The following is a 19,277-nucleotide window of genomic DNA, read 5'->3' as shown; positions in this document are numbered from 1 at the left end:
TTTTCTCTGAGCTTCCAGGTGGAAGATTGGATTCAGGCTGAAGGCCTGTGAGGCCTCACAAATAAAAAGATTGCTGGTGTGGTAAATACTGATGCATAATAAGGCAGTCATACATAGTGATCAGGATTGCTTGGTAAACTGGGCACGTTCAAATAACATGTGTTTCAATACAAACAAATGCAGTATTGTCCATACAGGACAAAGAATGCAGCCCATGCATCCAACACAGGGAATATTATTTTGGAAAAAAATGGTGGGGCAGTAATGGTGGGAAGCAACTCAACCTGAGCTCCCAGTGCAATGCCTGGATGTGTAAATGGAGTTGGAATGTCATTTTTACCACTGTGTACAATAGGGTAAGACCAGTACTAGAATCCTGTGTTCAGTTCTGCTGTCCACACTTTGAAGGATGTTGGAGAGGGTACAAGATAGAGCCATAAAAATGAAAGGCAAGAAAAATGCCTTTCAGTGGGAGACCCAAAGAAGTCAATCTGTTGGCTTAGCAGAAAGAAGTTTTAGTAATGACTCGTTTACAAAGGAACAGTGCCTTCACAAAGAGAAAAAATACCCAGTTTAAAGGGCTCTTTTAATTTAGCAGAGAAAGACATAACAAGTGCTAATGACTGGATGCTGAAGCCAGACAAATTCAAAGCAGAAATTAGGCACGTTTCTTTTAACCGTGAATGTTATTAACCAATCAGACATACAGTTAAGGGAACAGGCGGAGTCTGTATCTTGGGGAGGGCCTACACAGCAAAGTTATTTCAAAATAACAGCTGTTATTTCAGAGGAACTATCCTAGTGTCTACACAATGCAACCACTATTTTGAAATAATTTTTAAATAATGGTTGACTTATTTTGAAGTAGGCAAACCTCATTCTACAAGGAATAGTGCCTATTTCAAAACAGCTGTTTTGAAATAGGTGCTGTTAAGACAGGCCGCGTCTACACTAGCAAGTACATTTGAAATTAGAATCGGAAGACCGAGCTCTTTCGAAAGAGCCTGTAGAGCGTCCACACACACCCCGCGCCCTTTTGAAAGTAACTTTGAAAGAACTCCCGCTTTCTTTCGAACTCGGTCCTCCGTTCCCGGGATGGGAAGAGCGCCCTCCTTCAAAAGATAATTTTGAAAGAGAGCAAGTGTAGACACTCTGCAGCCCGCTCATTCGAAAGACGGATACCTCCATGGCGGCGATCAGCTGGCAGGCAGTGGCGCCGCTCACAGCACGGACGGAGCTCTATGGTTCAGCCACGCTTAAGAGGATACAGGCTCCCAGAAACCCTCAGGCAGGAAGCTGCGAGTGTGCAGCCAGCAGTGAGGCCACGCTGCTCTCCAGCTCACCAGCCACCGTGACAGCCAGCCAGTTCCTCACACCACCCGGACCCATGGACAGCCACCCAGACCCCCGCCCACCCCAGGGGCCCTCCAAAGATAGCAGGGAGTCATCCCAGGAGGCGGGCCAGGCCCCAAAGCATCGAGCCCCGTCCTGGACAGAGGCCGAGATCCAGGACCTCCTCTCCCTCTGGGAGGATGAGGAGGTCCTCCAACAAACGGGGGTCCATCGCCGCAATGCGGTCGCCTTCCAGCGTCTGGCAAAGGGGCTGCTCGGCTGCGGCCACCCCACCTGCACACCGGACCAGGTCCGGTCAAAGAACTGCGGCAGAGATATTGCAGGGCCTGGGACGCAGCCGGGCGGTTGTGGGCATCCCCCACAAGCTGCACCTACTACAAAGAATGCCACCGCCTCCTGGGGCCGAAGGAGGCCGGATTCCCCACGAAGCTTCCTCGACACATCCGTCGGTGACACGGAGCCAGAGACGGTGACCGAGGGTGAGGAGCACCCAGGGTCGTTAGCCAGCACCAGGTCACTGCAGAGAGCACAGCAACTCGACCCCACCAGCGATGATGAGGGCTCAAGTGAGGGGGCCCTCATCATTGACCCACCATCTGGGCTGTCCAGCCAGGCCCCGTCCAACCATGCCTTGCCTGCCTTCCCAGAGGGACCCCTAGGTAGGTGGCATGCACACCAGCCTTCCTAGAGCCCAGGGAGGGAGTGTCAAGTCCCACCTGGGGTGGCCACAGGCATCCCACACGGCCACCAGTCCAGGTGCATGTGGACCCTGGACAGCTGTGTTCCCCAGGCTCTCAGGGGGATGATGCGCGGCACTCAGCACCACATAGATGGGACAGCATCGGGGCTGCCGAGACTTGGAGGGAGCGGGGAACAGCTTGAGCGGGGGGCACGTTCCTAGTACCCCTGTGGGGCACCCAGGGACATGTACCCTGGGGGGGCACGATATGGGAACCTGCACCTGGGACTAATGGCCCATTCTCCCTTCCCCTTCTGTCTCCACAGCTCCTGCAGCCAGTGGCTGGACCAGCCCCACCACAGAGGGCAAGGGGGAGTGGCCTGCATCCTGAGCAGGGACCGTGCAGGGTTGCTGCTGGGCCATCCACCAGGGTGGCAATGAGGAGGCGGGGGACACTGCCCATACCGCAGCTTTGCAGGACCTTACTGGCATGCTGTGGGAGTGGCTTGTCATGGAGCGGCAGACCTGAGACTGGGTCGCGGCGAACATGGACACCCTGAGCCGGGCCATGGTGGGCCACCTAGACCCAGCTGCAGCCCCATCGCAAGCCACTTCCGCACCTGCCCCCCCTACCCCCACCCCACCATCCCTCATCCCTCTGTCACCCAGCTGCCCCCCAACCTCCCAGTCCCCCGGTCAGCCTCCCCACCCCCAACCTCAACCATCTCCTCCATCCTCTGGTCAGCCTCCCCACCCCCAATCTCAACTACCTCCCCAGTCCCCAAGTCAGCCTCACCACCCCTGACATCTCGTGCCTGCCCGGTCTCCCCCACCCCATCCCACCCCCTGCAGCAAACCCCCCCGCCGCAGCAAACCCCCCCCATGAGTCTGACCTCTCTGCCCTTGTCCCAACCCACCTGCCCCCGTCTGCCCTGATGCAGCTGGCCCATATGTTGATGGCCAGGGTTCGCCAAGGTGAGGCCATTCCCCCACCCCCCACACCTCCCATGCCGACCCCAGGGAGCCCGCAGGGGCTCCTCCCCAGCAGCGCCCCTGCCTCCCCGTGCCACCCACCCCAGCTCAGCCACAACGGACCACCCAGACTGGGGGGGAAAGGGGCGGACGTGGGCGACGGGGATCCCGTCCTTCAACTCCCATAAATGAATAGGGCCTTCCGCCCTTACCCTCGGCCCTCCCAGGGCCCGGAGGGTGACCACCTGGGGCTGCAACGTCCCTGTATATAGTTCCCCCCAGCTCTCCTTTCTGTGATACCCCTCCCTGTACATAGGCGGCAAAGCAGTAGTATTGGTTTAATAAAGTGTTTATTTCGTGGTTCCATCTGGGTCCCCTGTGCATGTGTGGGGGTGGTGGGGTGTGCAAACATGGGGTTGAGGTGGTTACTGCGGTTCCCGCTCAAAGGCCTGGCGCAGGGCCTCCCGTACCTGCACCCCGTCCTGCTGGGCCTGGCGGCATGGGGCAGCAGGGAGCTGCTCATACCTGCGCCCTACCTCAACAGCCCACCCGTGCACGAATGGCTCGTGCTTTGCCTCCACGAGGTTGTGCAGGGCACAGCAGGCCCCAGCCACTGCCAGAACACTGGGGAGGCCAACCTCCAGCCTCATAAGGAGGCATCTGAAGTTCCCTTTCAAGCAGCCAAATACCTGCTCCACTGTGTTGCGGGCCCGGTTCAGCTGCTCATTAAAAACGTCCTGGCTGGGCTGTGTGTGTCCCGTGTATGGCCTCATGAGCCAGGCCTGCAGGGGGTAGGCCGCATACACCACGATGCAGGGTGGCATTGTGGTGTCCCCAATGGGGAGCTCCCGCTGGGGGATGAAGGTCCCCTTGGCCATGCGGCGGCCCAGCCCCGAGTTCCAGAACACCCTGGCATCATGGGCATGGCTGGACCAGCCCACACAGATGTCCTAGAACTGACCATTGGCATCGACGAGTGCCTGCAAGACCACGGAGTGGTAGCACTTATGGTTTATGACAGCCACGCTGCTGTCCTCTGGGGCCCGGATGGCGATGTGCGTTCTGTCCAGGGCCCTGAAGCAGTTTGGGAAGCCCAACTCCTCGAAGCCCCAGATGGCATCGTCCAGGTCCCTGACATGCACCAGCTGCCACAGGAGGACCCTGTTGATGGCCCGGATGACCTGCAGGGAGCGGGAGGAGGGTGCACTCATGAGCATGGGGTGGGGTGTAGTGTGCCCAACCATCCCTGTCCCCTGCAGGGCAGGCCTCCCTGGGGCCCCTGTCCCATCCCCGGTGAGGGCTACCCTGTGGTCCTTGATGGTGTCCCTTGCCAGAGTGCCCCACATGCGCATGGCTTACCTCATTGAGGTCGGCCCCAACAGTGGCCTTGCCCACCCCAAGCTGATGGCCAACAGATCGGTGACTGTCCAGAGTGGCCAGTTTCCAGAAGGTGATGGCCACCCTTTTCTGGAGCGGGAGCGCAGGCCTCATGCGGGTGTCCTGGTGCTGGAGGGCTGGGACGAGCCAGTAGCACAGCTCTAGGAATGTCCCTTTGGTCATCTGGAAGTTCTGTAGCCACCGGTTGTCGCCCCAGTCCTCCAGCACCAGCCGGTCCCACCAGTTGCTGCTTGTGGGGAGGCTCCACAGGTGGCGGATGTCCCAGCGGACCGGCTGGGGACGTTGCGCCCTTGGGATGACTTCCAGGAGGGTGTCTAGTAGGCTGGCTGCCTGTAGCAGCTGCTGCGCGGTGGCCAGGACCACAGTGTGCTGGCCACGGCCTTGATAGGGATGGGGGGTTGCTCAGGTTCCATGGGGGCCCGGGGTGCCTCCTCTGATCTCCTCAGTATGCGAGCCTGGGGACAGGTGGCTGGCCCTCGACATGTGCAGGCTGACGGATGGAAAGTGGGCCTTTACGGGGACGGCGGGCAGCGGTCCTGGAAGGGCTAATCCGCCATGCGACCCTGCCCGCGGGACTTCCTGCACCTGTACTTTTGAAAGAGTGCCCTGCATAGTGTGGAAGCTCATTTTCGAAATTGTACTCCGGGACTTTCAAAAGAGCGGATTGCACCTTCGGTCTCTGTTTTTGTGTGTGGACGCTCCCTTTCGAAAGAACGGCTTTCGATGTTCTGTTTTGAAAGCCATCCTTTTGAAAGGGGGCTGTAGTGTAGACACGGCCACAGGGAATAGAGCCTATTTTGAAATAAGCCATAGTGCATCCACTGGCTATGTTTTGAAATTGGCTTTATCTGTGTGGATGCTGTATTTTGAAATAGTTAAGTGCTATTTCAAAATGTGTTTTGTGTGTAGCTGTTATTTCAAAATAAGCTATTTCAGAATAGCTCTTCCAGAATATGTTATTTTGAAATAAGACTGCTGTGTAGACATACCCATGATATCTTCAAATCAAAAGTTGATCCTTTCAGAAGATATGCTTTTACTAAAAACAAGCTATGCCTTAGTGAGGTATAAGTATGCTGTTGGGCTTAACACAGAGGTAACTGGGTGAAGTTTAAAACCTTGTGATATACAGGAAGTCAGACTGGATGATCTAATGGTCCTTTCTGGCCGCCTCTCTCTGAATCTATGAAGTAGTCATCTTTTCATTTCAGAACCTTGAAATTAGTCAGTTTACTTAGGTCAGTTAGCAATGCCAGATTATTTTCTTGCTACCATATGTGACTGACTGATAATACATACTTGAGATGTCATTCATTATTTCCAAAGCCTTTCTTGCATTTTTCATCGGTGAGAAACTGAAGTAGAAAACAGATGATTGATGGCTGTTGCTGTTTATTTACTAAAAGATGTCAACAGGTATACTTACTGACTTGCAGGAGCTTGTTTCCTTCAGTGTGGTGTTAATCTGAGCAGGATAAATGTATCTTCACGAACACCTTTACCATTTGAGAGAAGGAACATAATGAAAACTGACAGAACAGATTTGTGTGGGTGTTTTTTCTGAATTTAGTTGCTTACCAATGGTTATAAATATTTGCATGCAAAAACCAGAATATTTTTCCTGATATTCCAGAGGTAATGGCACTTCCAAATAACAACTGATTGGACAAATAGGGCCCATATGAAAAAGAAGATATGCATTCTCTTTGTTTGGGAGGAAAATACTTAAAATTTGGCTTAGAGATTTTCCAATTCAGTGGTTATCTGCCTTTCCAGATGACTGTAGCTCTTTCAGGAGTCTGAGTTGTCTGGTATATCCCAAGTTATTTCTCTCTTAAAAGCTACTTTCTTACAAAATCAGACAAAAATTCAAAAGTACAGTTAGTGAAAAACTACTTATTTTCCAATTTTTATCATATAATTATAAAAAAAGTCAGTTGGAATACAAATAATGTACTTACAATCAGTGTATCGTATGCAGAGCAGTATAAACAAGTCACTGGCAGTTTTATGCTGACTTCATTAGTGCTTTTTGTGTAACATGTTGTAAAACTGGGCAAACACCTAAATGAGTTGATAAACCTCCTAGAAGACATCCGTGTACCTCCAGGGGTATGCATACCCTAGTTGAGAATCATTGCTCTAATGTACTAACTAAACACTGATAATCTTTTATTTAAACACCAAGGAAAGTGAATCTTCAGGAAGATCTATATCTAATCAATATGAGAAGAGGGTATTTAAGCACAGGGAAGATGGAGAGAGATTTGTCTGGCTACATTTACGGGTGCCTTTTTAGATGAACCAAAGCAGGGTGATGTGGTAATAATATTGAGCATAGGGTTGTATATGTTCAAAGTGCTTTATGAACGTGTTTTACATGTTCACAAAGCTATCCCCATTGTGCTTGTAGGAGGAAAGAATGGGAATATTATTATTCCTGTTGTATAAATGGGGAACCTGAGCTAAACTGACTTTTCCCAGGGTAAGTCAGCAAGCCTTGTTAAAATTTGTATAAACCGTTTTTAAAACCAATATGCATATTTTAGAGAATACGAACAATGCGATGCCTGTGGAAGCATCTCATGGCATGCCATGAAGTGGCAGAAAGTAGAATTAACTATGACAAAAATAATCCCTTGTTAATTGAGAAGAGTCCTCTTAGGATCTGAAATTTAAAATCTGTTTTTAAACATTTGTGGGGAATGAATGCCAAAGTTGTTTTGTTTTAAATTGACCTGGTTTGTTTACCATTCAAGCGTATGGATTTTTGAAATGCAAACAGAGTCTGTGACAAAATGTGTTATTTATATTGAAATCAAATATGCCAGTGCTATTTTGTATTAAATTAATTGGTTTGTTTTCACTCCTCCTTTCTGAATACTATTAACTGTCTAGGGAATGCTTGATTGTATGTTCCAGTGGTGAGGACACTGCTAGAGAAACTTTCTTTGCAAGTTCCAGTTAGGGTGAACTGTGCCCTTCCTTCTTCCCATGGGCAGAGGGTAATAGAGGCACTTGTATCATCATAATTCTTCTCCCTTATGGTACCAAAGGATATTAATAGTTATTCAAATGACTTCAATTACAGATCTCTTATTAGTTAAATATGTCACTTGACCACCGCCAATAATTCACAAAGAATGAAAAACTACTACAGCTAAACCGAATACACACACAATGTTATAGTGATAAAAATAACGAGACCAGTATGCAGTTGTGCTCAAAATCTTTTCTGTTGGTACCCTCATACATTGAAAACAACATGAGTATTACCCCTTACTGTGTTTGCTATAATTTAAATAATATGTCCCTCATGGTCTGCAAAGTTGATGCTCTTCTGTGGTAATAAATATGGTAGCTTGTGTCAAGATAGCATATTTCAGGCTTCCACTTTGTTAGGTAGTAAGAGACTGAGACTAGAGATGAAGCACAATAAATTAACAGTTATTGTAGCCTAAGTATTTCCATTCTAATGTTTTTTTTTCCATTGCGTCTAACTGTATCAAACTTCAAAGTCTGAGGGAGAAAAATTCCAGGCCTATTGAAGTTTGAGGAGAGTAGAGGAAAATACCTCTTTTCCATTGTTAAAATGGTTATAAAGTGCTCTGGTGTCCTTGTGTTTGGGGGTAGAACATGTAGTTTGTCAGAGGGCTATGTCTGTGCACTGTCTAAAGAGATATTTTTGTTTGGCAGAGTTGGTGGTGTTTAAAAACCGCATTGTGTACAGATGCTGGTATTTTTATTGACCCGGTATCATAACAATGTAATATTGTATCTGGTTTTAATAACAGAAAATATATATCATCTGTATATGATATCAAAAAGTGTCAGACGCTCACAGCACACCATCAAGTTGTTCACGGAACACAAGTATTCCATGGAACATAGTTTAAGAAACACTGTTATAGACAACAAAGGGTGGTTTGTTAGTATAGGGTTTTTTCTGTCAGTCTACCATTGTTCTATAGCAATGTGCATACATAAGTAAGAAAGAAATGTAAGTAGTATTTTCTGTCTATGAAGATATGTATGGAACTTCACTTGCACAACATCTGAACATGTGTGTAGAATGAGGCAAGATTCTAAATTGTTTGTGGCGTTATCACCTGGTGATATCATCTCCTTCAGAAAACTTCCAAAACCCCACCTTCTCTGTGACTGATTCTGTTTGTAATGCATTGGTTTATGCTTGCATTGTATTGTACTGCATTATTTCCATTTCCCATTTTTAAGGTTGCTAGCCCTTAAGGGGGTTCTATTAACTGAGGAAGCTCACCTATCTCACAGCAGTTAATACACTTAATAATAAATAATACCTTATTCCTAATGGAGATAGTGATGTAGTTTAGCCAATATACTTATTCTTACTGTGTTAATTTTTTCTTCTAATGGATTAATTGTTCCTGCCTACCTAGCTTTAGTCTGGCAGATATTAGGCATGAGGGTAAACTGAGTTTAATTGCGCCTCTACAAAGTGTAGTAATATTTATTCCACTTTATCTCCTTTGCTGTTTTTCTTCAATTCCATTCTGCAAAGTGACCTACAATTTTATTTGTGGGGGTTTTTTTTTGCCCTTCATACTTGTCTTTCATGTGTAGTTTTTATTGGTACCTTGCAATCCTATTGTGACATCTTTTATTTCATAGTGCTAGTTTTCACTACAATGCTGAAAAGAACCTTCTGCTTCAAAGAACGCTATTGAGGGCTGGAAGCAGGGGTAGAGGAATCAGTTAATTGCATGATGTCTTTTTTTGTACTTTTTCAATTTTTAGATCAACTAAAATTTAGGGTCTTATTCACATAAAACATGCCTGGAATTTAAACTGCAGCAAAAAGCATGAATCTTGCTAATGCCAGTAATGACTCATCTGGTGAGAATGGCATTGTATTGACAATACAATAAGAAAAAAAAGTCTCTTGTGTCTACTGTCTTTGTATATCTGACCTTGGAGAGAATTAGAATTTTCTTGTTGCAGAAGTTGAGCATCTAATATGCTGCTGCACTGCTTAGTTCTCGTGTATTAAATTAGAAAATGTTCATAATGGCCAGTGATTTCTTTGGAGATGAAATATTTTCTGTAATCCAGTTACATTCATTTACATTAAAAGAATGTCCCTAAAAAGTTGAATTGCTGTGTATCAGCAAATTTTCAGTGCAGTATTCCAGCTCCCTGTCAGTACCATTCTTTGGTGTGAAATAGTTTATTTTTCTGTATTTCTAGCTACAATAATTTTGACTTGTGTATTTTTAATTTTGTGTGTGTGTGTATATATATATATATATATATATATATATATATATATATAATATGCATGTATGTGTATATGTGTACAGAGACCTTGAATCAAGCAGCTCCTGCTAGAAAGCTGGAAGAGGTCCTTCACCTTGCAGAGCTCTGCATCGAAGTATTGCAGCAGAATGAAGAGCATCATGCAGAGGTGAGGATATCTGCATTCACTATAGGCTAGTGGTTTATAATTGTGTTGTTTCTGCATGTAGTGAAGGAATTCTGTCAAGAAATATTCTAACTTTAGTTTCTGACATACAGTTAAGGTCGTGCTAGTGCACATTTGCAGAGAAAATGAATATTTGAAGCTTATGAAAAGTGAGGTGAAATAAAATGCTACCTGAGTTTCCATGTATGAGCTCGCAGTTTTGAAATTTCAAATTAAAGAGCATAACATTAGCAAGAGGTGACTAAATGGTTTGGAAAACATTCAGTCTTATGCAGTTGTCCCTTCCAACTTCTTACCCCACGCACCAAAATGGAAAGGAAAATAACTAAAAACACTAGGTTTCATTGCATCTTCTGCTAATTAATTTTAACTTTAAAAATAATGACTAGTGAAATAAATATTCACCTTGGTGTTATGGTTGTTTTCTGGTATTGATTCAACAACTATTTCTATTTACCTTGTATTTTAAAAAATGTCATTTTAAAGTAGAAGAGGTAAAGTTAATCCATTTAATATTTCCTACCCTCTGATTTTTTTTGTTTGGCCCTTGATTCATAAACTGGATTCTCTAAGCATTTTAGCACCTTTTATCTCAAGGCATTACAGAAAAAGAACAAATAGAACAAATTCATTCACACTTATGGTATTAATATTAATATGGTAATCTAGTTATCTAAGATGCAGTTTCTTGGGTGTTTTAAAAAAATCCTATAATTATTTGCTGGAAAAGCATACAAAGAGGTAAACCGAGATTTTAATATATGTGTGTGTGTGTGTGTGTGTGTGTGTGTGTGTGTGTGTGTAGTTATAAATATCGTTCAAAACATCTGCTTTTAGCTCACACTATGGAATCTACTTTTTAGCTTACATCTGTCATGTGTGAACTTGTTATGGTTATTTTATTTTATACTGAAGAAACAGCTGCTTCAATAATTTGAAATTAATTCCCAAGAGATTTTATTCTACACTAGTATTACCACAGTGTTACACTGTAAATGATTATTTAATACAATGTATATATTTTTCGTTGTCTTTTGAGAATGTGATAGAATATTTGACTTTTAAAAACAAAGGAATCTGATAAAATATCAACATATAATACATTCTTCTCTTTAAGAATTGTGTTCCTTATTAAATTTAATACCTTAAAATTAATTTTGCAAAAAAAGTATACTGTTCTTTTTATCTGCCCAAATAAAAATCGGTCCAGCAGAAATACTGAATCTCAGTCAAGTTCAGTACCAAAACTAGTATTTTTCCATTATTTCTTCCTTCTTTGCTTCAAAAATAAGTGTGCATTTCTAGTAAAAGTTATAAAATAACCAGAAGTGCAATATGGAAAGGTAAAGGAAACAAATAATACAAAAATTGTAAATATGTGCTGCCTGTATCTGTTAAATATGACAGTGAGCTTAAGGAAGTTATGATGGTGCAGTTAATAAAATGGATTCGTAGCCTCTAAAATGCTGACCTCAAACCCCTTGTTTTAATGGTATATCTTTTTTTTCTATTCCACAACACTTCCAAATTTATGGATTCCCACAGGCACGAGAGGTATGTGGCTCATCACTAGCAAGGCATTATTGTTTTTCCCCATTTGTAGCATGGAGCTCTTACTGTGTCTTGAACGTGTGCCATAAATTGTTCTGATCATTTCTGATTTTGTTTTGCCACATTTGTCTCTCTTTCTAGAATCTAAGAACTTCAGTCTTTCTTTAATCAGGTCAGATGTTTTTGTTCTTTTAGGATGTATGTGACCAATCACTAATTGCATTCAGCTTGTTTTCATAGCGTTCATTTTGACAGAACAATATCTTAGCCCAGGTATATGTTTTCCCATTTTTTTCACTTGCTCCCAGACAATTTGGGATAATTCGTGAGAGGGTCAAGAGAATTTGTCTGGTTCAATATCATTGGCCAAGGGATTTAAAATGGGAATAGACTGACTTTCTAGATTTTTTTCCTATATATTTTTTAAAGGGTTGTGTTTGTCTGTCCCAAAGGGACACCTGCCAGTGGCCTGTAGACTTTAAAAAAACCTTTCATGCTACTTGTTTTTATTGTGGTAGGTTATCTTCCTGGGCTAGGAGGTTGTTTCCTGAATGAGGTCCCATTTAAGCTCAATGTATCAATCAGTGACTTTCTTCCCATTAAACAAAAGTGAATCTATTCAAATTCTTACCAAAAAAATTGTAGGATGTTCACTTTATTACCAGTCAGTATCCTTTAGGCCTGATACATAAGAGTGCTGACTTCTGCTGTTTCCATTAACTTCACTAGAAGCAGCAGGTACTTTTAGGGATCCCTCAGTACCTCTAAGCAACCTCTCTCCAGGTCTTCTTCTTCTCCCATCATGTCACAATCATTCCTTTCATAAAAAACCCAAACATCATGTTAGCCTGTCATCAGGAAGTTGAGGAAACAGGTAAATATTTATAACGGCTTTTTCAAAGTTGGAATCCAATTTTGGACTCTTCAGTGCTTAGCACCCAATTTTAGACCTCTATGGCCTAATTTTCGGAAGTGCTTGAGCACTTGTTGCCATTGACATCAGTTGAAGTTGTGGATTCTCAGCCCCTATGATGACCAGACTGTAGGTGAGCCCCATGTTGACACTTCAAAAATGGAAGTGTTCAGAATTAGAAGTGACGCTTGAAAAATGTGGCCCTTACTATAGCTTTTTCTTTATTCAAGGTGCCTGCATGTTTCTCGACATAAGCTGTTTGCGCTGACATAGCGGTGTTAGTTTGATACTCCTGTGATAAAACCTGCTCTTTCACAGGCTCAGAATATTACTCTCCCATCATCTTTACCACCAGTTTCTCCATCTACCGTATCTCTCACTTTGATACAAAATCCAGCTACAATTTCTGTCATTCTTTTCCTTCTCCACCAAGCACAGATGTAAATACAGGAAGCACATGCATGATGTGAATGTGGTGAAGTCTCTATTTTTGCCTAAACAGAGCAGCTTTTGAATGAATTTCCTCCCTAACCCCCATTCTTCTGAGATAGGACCACTTAGCGCACTAACCCCCGTTCAAGAAAGTAATAGTGTCAAAAACTGTGTTAAATTATTGGAAATAAATGTTATAAACTAGAGATGATTGAATCTCCAAATACCTACCCATAATACTTGTTAAAGAAAATAGGGATCACTTTAATACAATATAGGGACTAAAATGATTTACATATTTAAGAGGATGTTATTATTAGCTGTTAACTGAAGCTTAAATCACATTTCTTCTCATAAATGAAAGTGCAAAATATCTTTAATTATTTGTTTTGAGAACATTTGACAACAAGTTAGGCTGATTTCTTATAACTTTAGAACTGCGTTAAACCCAGATTAGAGTATACTGTAATATTTGATAGATTGACTTGAGAGTTGCATTTCTCTCTCTCTCGGGTGGCAAAAACATTTACATTCAGTGCAACAATAGACAGTTTTAGGAATGTTCTGCTATTTTTCCACTCTCATCAGTGGCGGTGATTTGGGGTTTATCACTACTGCTGTCTTTCCAACAACACAATTTCTGGTATAATTTTTCCCCTTGTTGACAAATGTAGTATATTTTTCATATTTGTTTGTATTAGAATGCATTTACATTTCTCACACACAGACTGTACATCACCCATGCATGATAAAAGACATAAACTGACATTCCAAATATATTTGACCATAGCTACCATACAATAGCTATTCTTTTTGTGACTTTTGTTTATTGATTTTATTTTTTATTACACTATAGGCTTTTGCTTGGTGGCCAGATTTATTGGCTGAACATGCAGAGAAGTTTTGGTCTCTCTTTTCGGTTGATATGGATTCAGCATTGGAGGCACAACCTCAAGATTCCTGGGATACTTTCCCATTTTTCCAACTGCTAAATAACTTCTTAAGAAATGACAGTAAGATCTTAAGGTTTTTCTTTTTGTTTAGATATGATTTTTGTTTTCAGTCTCCTCATGCTCCAGGAATTCTGTTGTAAAGTACTTCAATTTCAGTGCCTTTCTTTGCTATAAATATTTCTCTGCTGAGTTTCTCTGAAATTAAGCTATTGCTCTATCTAATTGTTCTGCTAGATTCTTTACTGTAAACCACATTGAAACCACATAGTAATGCATAAATTGCTCACCTCTGAAGCAGCACTATAAACACAGCATAGCGCATTTTAATATTATTTTTAATATGAATTCGTTATATTTAAATGAGACTGTATCAGCAATTGTAATCGCATACTATGTTTTCATTCCCATCACTGCTTTTACACCATTGACCATGGCTGGGTCTGCACGAGTCCCTTCCTTTCGAAAGGGACATGTTAATGAGCGGGTTCGAAAGATGCTAATGAGGCACTGCAATGAATATGCAGCGCCTCATTAGCATAATGGCGGAGGCGATTTAAAAGCGCGTCTTTTCGAATCGCGCACTGCCCATGGAGACAGGACCTTCCGAAAGGACCCCCCCCCCAGTTTTCGAAAGCCCTTCTTCCTAACACCGGATAAGAAGAAGGGCTTTCGAAAACTGAGGGGGTCCTTTCAGAAAGTCCCATCTCCACAGGCAGCGCGTGATTGGAAAAGCCGCACTTTTGAAACGCCGTGGCCACCATTATGCTAATGAGGTGCTGCATATTCATTGCAGCGCCTCATTAGCATCTTTCGAACCCTCTCATTAACATTCCCCTTCCGAAAGGAAGGGGCTTGTGTAGACACAGGGAATATGTATAAATGTATTGTAGACTTAATATTAATTGGAGTTAGGCATATATATCAAACTGAAAGTCTACATCTACACTAGAGAGTTTGTCAACAAAACTGGGGTTTTGTCAACAAAACTCAAAGAGCATCTACACACAAAATGCATTTTGTTGATAGAAACTGTCAATAAGAAGGCTGTGTAGATGCTCAGGGAGGCCCTTTTGTTGACAGAGGGGGTCAAAAGATTAATCTGCTTTTATGTGTAGACACAATCTGTTGACAGAAGTTTTGTCAAAACATGTCTTCCGACAATACCTTCTGTAGACAGATGCTTCTAGTGCAGACATAGCCAAAGAGATTTTTAAATTGCACTATTTGTATTTGCCTAAAACTTAAGACATATTAGTTATGAAATACAATGTTCTTGCTTTTTTATGCCTAGATGCACTGGTTTTGCTTTTATAATAGCTAAATAATATAATGTGCAGATTCTACAGTTGATTATTCTCTTGTCTGAGTGATTTTACATGTGGAAATATACACCAAATATCAATGAAAACCGAGAAGATGAATTAGATTAAATGTAAAAACATAAATTGTACTTTATTTTACATATAGATTATTTTTTTGACCATTTTGGGGCAACATTTAGAAAATGAAGTGCTGTTTCTAACTAGCTAAAATGTCTTACTTGTCCTTAATTATTAAGTGAAGGCAAAATGTTTCCAAGCTTTACATTTTTGCTTGTATTTAAAAGAGTCATGTGCACACCAAACTAGTTTTAAATTTTTTATGCTATTTTTTGTTATCAACTATATAAAAAGCCAGTATCAGAATGTCCCTTCTGTATTAAAGCTGCATGATTTCAGGGATTTAAAATGGGACACTGCAACTTCCATCATGAGATCAGAGGTGCTGCAGCAACTCACATTGCTTATAACAGTATTATTATCATCAGCTCCTGAATGGAATAAGTAGGTGATTTGAATGCCACTGTATGGACATCCATATTGCAAAAATAATCATTGCATTTGGCACTAGTATCCTTGATGGCAGACTCCTCAGGTTGCTGACTAGACATGGCATCTTAACTGTCCTCTTACCCTAAAAGCTAGTCATTCTACTTGGACTTGGGGACTATTGGTACTGTCCTATGGAAACTCTATTGCTTCTTCATTATGGCTGGGTCTACACGTGCCCCTTCCTTTCAAAAGGGGCAAGTTAATGAGCAGGTTCAAAATATGCTAATGAGGCGCTGCAATGAATGTGCAGCGCCTCATTAGCATAATGGCAGCCGCAGCAATTCGAAAGTGCGGCTTTTCGAATTGCATGCCGCCTGTGGAGAGGGGACCTTCCGAAAGGGCCCCCCCCCCAGTTTTTGAAAGCCCTTCTTCCTACCTGGTGATCGGAAGAACGGCTTTCGAAAACTGGGGGGGGGTGTTCTTTCAGAAGGTCCTGTCTCCATGGGCTGTGTGCGATTCAAAAAGCTGCACTTTCGAATCGCCGTGGCCACCGCTATGCTAATGAGGCGCTGCATATTCATTGTAGCGCCTCATTAAGCATATTTCAAACCTGCTCATTAACATGCCCCTTTCAAAAGGAAGGGGCACATGTAGACCCAACCTATGTGTTCTGTGGCTAGGTACAGGACTTACCGTCCAGTGTTGTCAGTCTCTTTCCATGAGCACTTAACTGTGTTTGCATGCCTTGGCAGTTAGCAATACGCTAAATCCTGCCATGCAAGAGTCTTTTTTACAGGAGAAATGAGAAAAGCTATGTATGTTTTGTTACTGTTTTTCTGTATTTTTGGTTGTGCTGTTATGGAAGGTGCTGGAGGTTGCTCCCTTTGCTAGGTACATGTAGATATCAATGAAAAGACTTCCTAACTCTGCCATGCAAACATGCTTCAACCTTGGCTTCAAAGGAAGGCTTGAAGAGCTATGAGAGTAGTTTCCTCCTCATGCCCATTTTATCCTTGGTGCTTGTGTGGAGACTGCCTACAAGGATTATAGTCATCATGCTGGATTTTGTGACGTGTAATTTTGTTAGGGTATGGTTGTTTGAATTTTACTCAGCCAGTGGTACTAGTAACTGATATTGGGTCCCAGTTAAATTTCTGGGACCAATGAAAATGAACTTTATTGCAGGATGATATTCTTGGCCAGGAGGCAGAATTGGTGACACCAGAGTTACAACTAACCCTCTTGTTCCGCAAAGTGGAGTGCCTTGCCTGCTGATTTCCAGACTAACACAGGCAATGCAAACAAACCCTAACTCCATTCTTACATAAGACAAGACTGGTGGAAGACTGCTGCTTGCTTTTTCTTGTCTGAAGAGATTAAGTGGATAATTACTTTAAATCATTACTAAGGAAACAGTTTCGGGAAAGAGGTTTTATTAAAGCTGCAGGAAAATTTGTTTTCATAACTAAGTAATTATCAGCAGGTTTGCAAAATGTAACTGAGGGAACAAGTACCAGCTACTGCAAGAAATAAGTGCCACACTGCTATACTTTTTTACATAATTCTCCTAATGGCAGAAGATACAGTAAGTGACCTTTCTAACGAGTGAAAGCTATATGGAAAACTATACCTTTTATATTTTTTCAGTGCTATTGAAAAGCAACCCTTGAAACTAGTCACCTTTTAATCGGTGTATGTGCTAGCAAGTGGCAAATGACCATTCTCCCAGGAACAGATTCCCAAGTGAAACATACCATGGTGCTTATTCTTTAATTAACAGCCCTTTCACATTGCTAGTACATTAAAGCTATCAGAAAGAACACCCGTGCTTATAAAATCAATGTCACTGGGTCTCCCTGAATGAATAATAAATGTTCTGGCTTTCAACTAAGTGAAAACTTATTCCCGAAGACTTCCTAAAGATAGACTCATAAAAATCTGAAAAGAGAGAAACTGGAATGTGGTCTCATGAGGATAAAAAGGCTAGTGTTAATAATTAACAAGGAAAGTGAAGTGGAGTCAAATTAGCCATAATAGAGCCCAGAGTGACTGGCAAAGTCACCTCTCATTATCAAAAAACTCATTAGGAAATGAAGAGGTAGAAATCCCACTGGGTTATTCTCTCTGTGAGGCTATATCAGAGATTATTTTTCAGATTTCTTTCAAACGAAGAACTGTTAGGTCACCATATTGCATATTAGGTTAATCTTCAACCTTTGATATTTGGAGGGCTGACACCTGCGTGTTATTCTATCTGAAGAGCCTTAAATGAGCTCTAAATCGGAGATGCAGGAATCAGTTTTCATATAAATCTGACATGTGTGAACTACCAACAGCATAGAAATAATCTAAAAGGTATAGCCTTTAAGTGGATCTTCATCCAAGATTATTTTTATAAACATGACACAAAAATATAGTGCCAGAGTGAAGAATAATAAATGCATAGTCTTTATAAATATACTGTCTTACCCTATGAACGTCACACTTTTTTGAGTTTATTCTGCAGAACATAAATTCAAGCAAAATGCATCAAAGCACAGCTGCCATTAACGTACCAGAAAAAAAAAATCCTCATGTTAGGGTTCTGCACACAGTAAGAGAGAAGCAAACTGAGTTTCCTTATAGGCTATGTCTACGCTAGCATTCCTCTTTCAAAAGATGCATGCAAATGAAGGAAATCGAAAATGCAAATGAGGCACAGATTTATGTATCTGACACCTCATTTGCATATTCTACTTTCGAAAGAGTTCTCGATCTTTGAAAGAACCCTTCCTCTTCCTAAAAAAACAAAAAAAAACAAATAGGAAGGAAGGGTTCTTTCGAAGGTGGCGATTACTTTTGAAAGAGCTGTGTCTACACTGTTTTCTTCTTTCAAAAGAAGTTCTTTCGAAAGAAGAATATACAAAGGAGGTGCTTGATATGTAAATCTGTGCCTCATTTGCATTTTGATTACCTTAATTTGCATGCCTCTTTCGAAAGAGGAATGCTAGTGTAGACATAGCCATATTGTCCAGTTTCTTGTTAACAATATGTAGCAGGCAATATTTTTGGTCTACCCTGGGTATAGCCATACAGAGTTCAATCCTCAGTTGCATCCAATAAGAATTAGGTACTGCTGAAAACTGAACACACAAAGGCTGTTTTTATATTCCCCGAGTTTCCAGGTCAAATCCACACAAGCAGCTGTGTAGATTAGAGCTGCAGTATATTGGCCTTACCACTACTTCAGCTGGTTATGGACCTGGAGTTCTAGCAAGGGCTACCCAGAGCACAGAGTCTCCAATGTGTCCCTTCCTTCTAGGCCCCTCAGGTGAAAAGGAAGGCCAGTTATTTAGGACCCCAGGCTAGTCAGCTTTCATGTCTCTTTCTACTGCCAAAGTGGAATGGCCAAGGCCTGGCCTATAACCTTACTACTATTGGTTTGAGAGCCTTCTTTATAGTTCTTGCCCTCTGTCTGGAAACGTCTTTCCCCACTTGTCTGTCTAATGTCAGACCTCAGCCAAAATCTGTATTTTTGTCTCTATGCAGTTCAGTTTCTCCCTCCCTTTTTTTTTTTTTTTTTGTATTTTTAAGTATTTGCTTCTATAAATTCTTTTAGGGTACGATTTGTACAAAAGAAACGATCTAAAATAAAGTTGTGGTGTGCTATTCTATATTTGTCTTCAGTTTAATTGAGAGATTGTATAGCTCACAGGTACAAGAGAAGACTCATAAGAATGTTATACATTAAAAGGTTCTGAAATATATGTTGATA

The 19,277-nt window shown here is 42.3% G+C and overlaps 1 protein-coding gene across 3 annotated transcripts in view; it reads left to right on the top strand.

The window, feature by feature from the left end:
* CADPS2 (calcium dependent secretion activator 2) overlaps positions 1-19,277 on the top strand; it is a 565,755-nt gene that overhangs the window by 453,768 nt on the left and 92,710 nt on the right. For all 3 annotated transcript variants that reach the window (XM_075015102.1, XM_075015094.1, XM_075015112.1), the window contains exons 17-18: positions 9,742-9,845; positions 13,616-13,772. In XM_075015102.1, the coding sequence (XP_074871203.1) occupies positions 9,742-9,845; positions 13,616-13,772 (261 nt within the window). The remainder of the gene's footprint in view (positions 1-9,741; positions 9,846-13,615; positions 13,773-19,277) is intronic.

Source organism: Carettochelys insculpta, chromosome 1, assembly GCF_033958435.1.
Source record: "Carettochelys insculpta isolate YL-2023 chromosome 1, ASM3395843v1, whole genome shotgun sequence".
NCBI classification, from domain to species: Eukaryota; Metazoa; Chordata; order Testudines; family Carettochelyidae; genus Carettochelys; species Carettochelys insculpta.
This window is presented reverse-complemented; position numbering and strand designations above follow the sequence as displayed.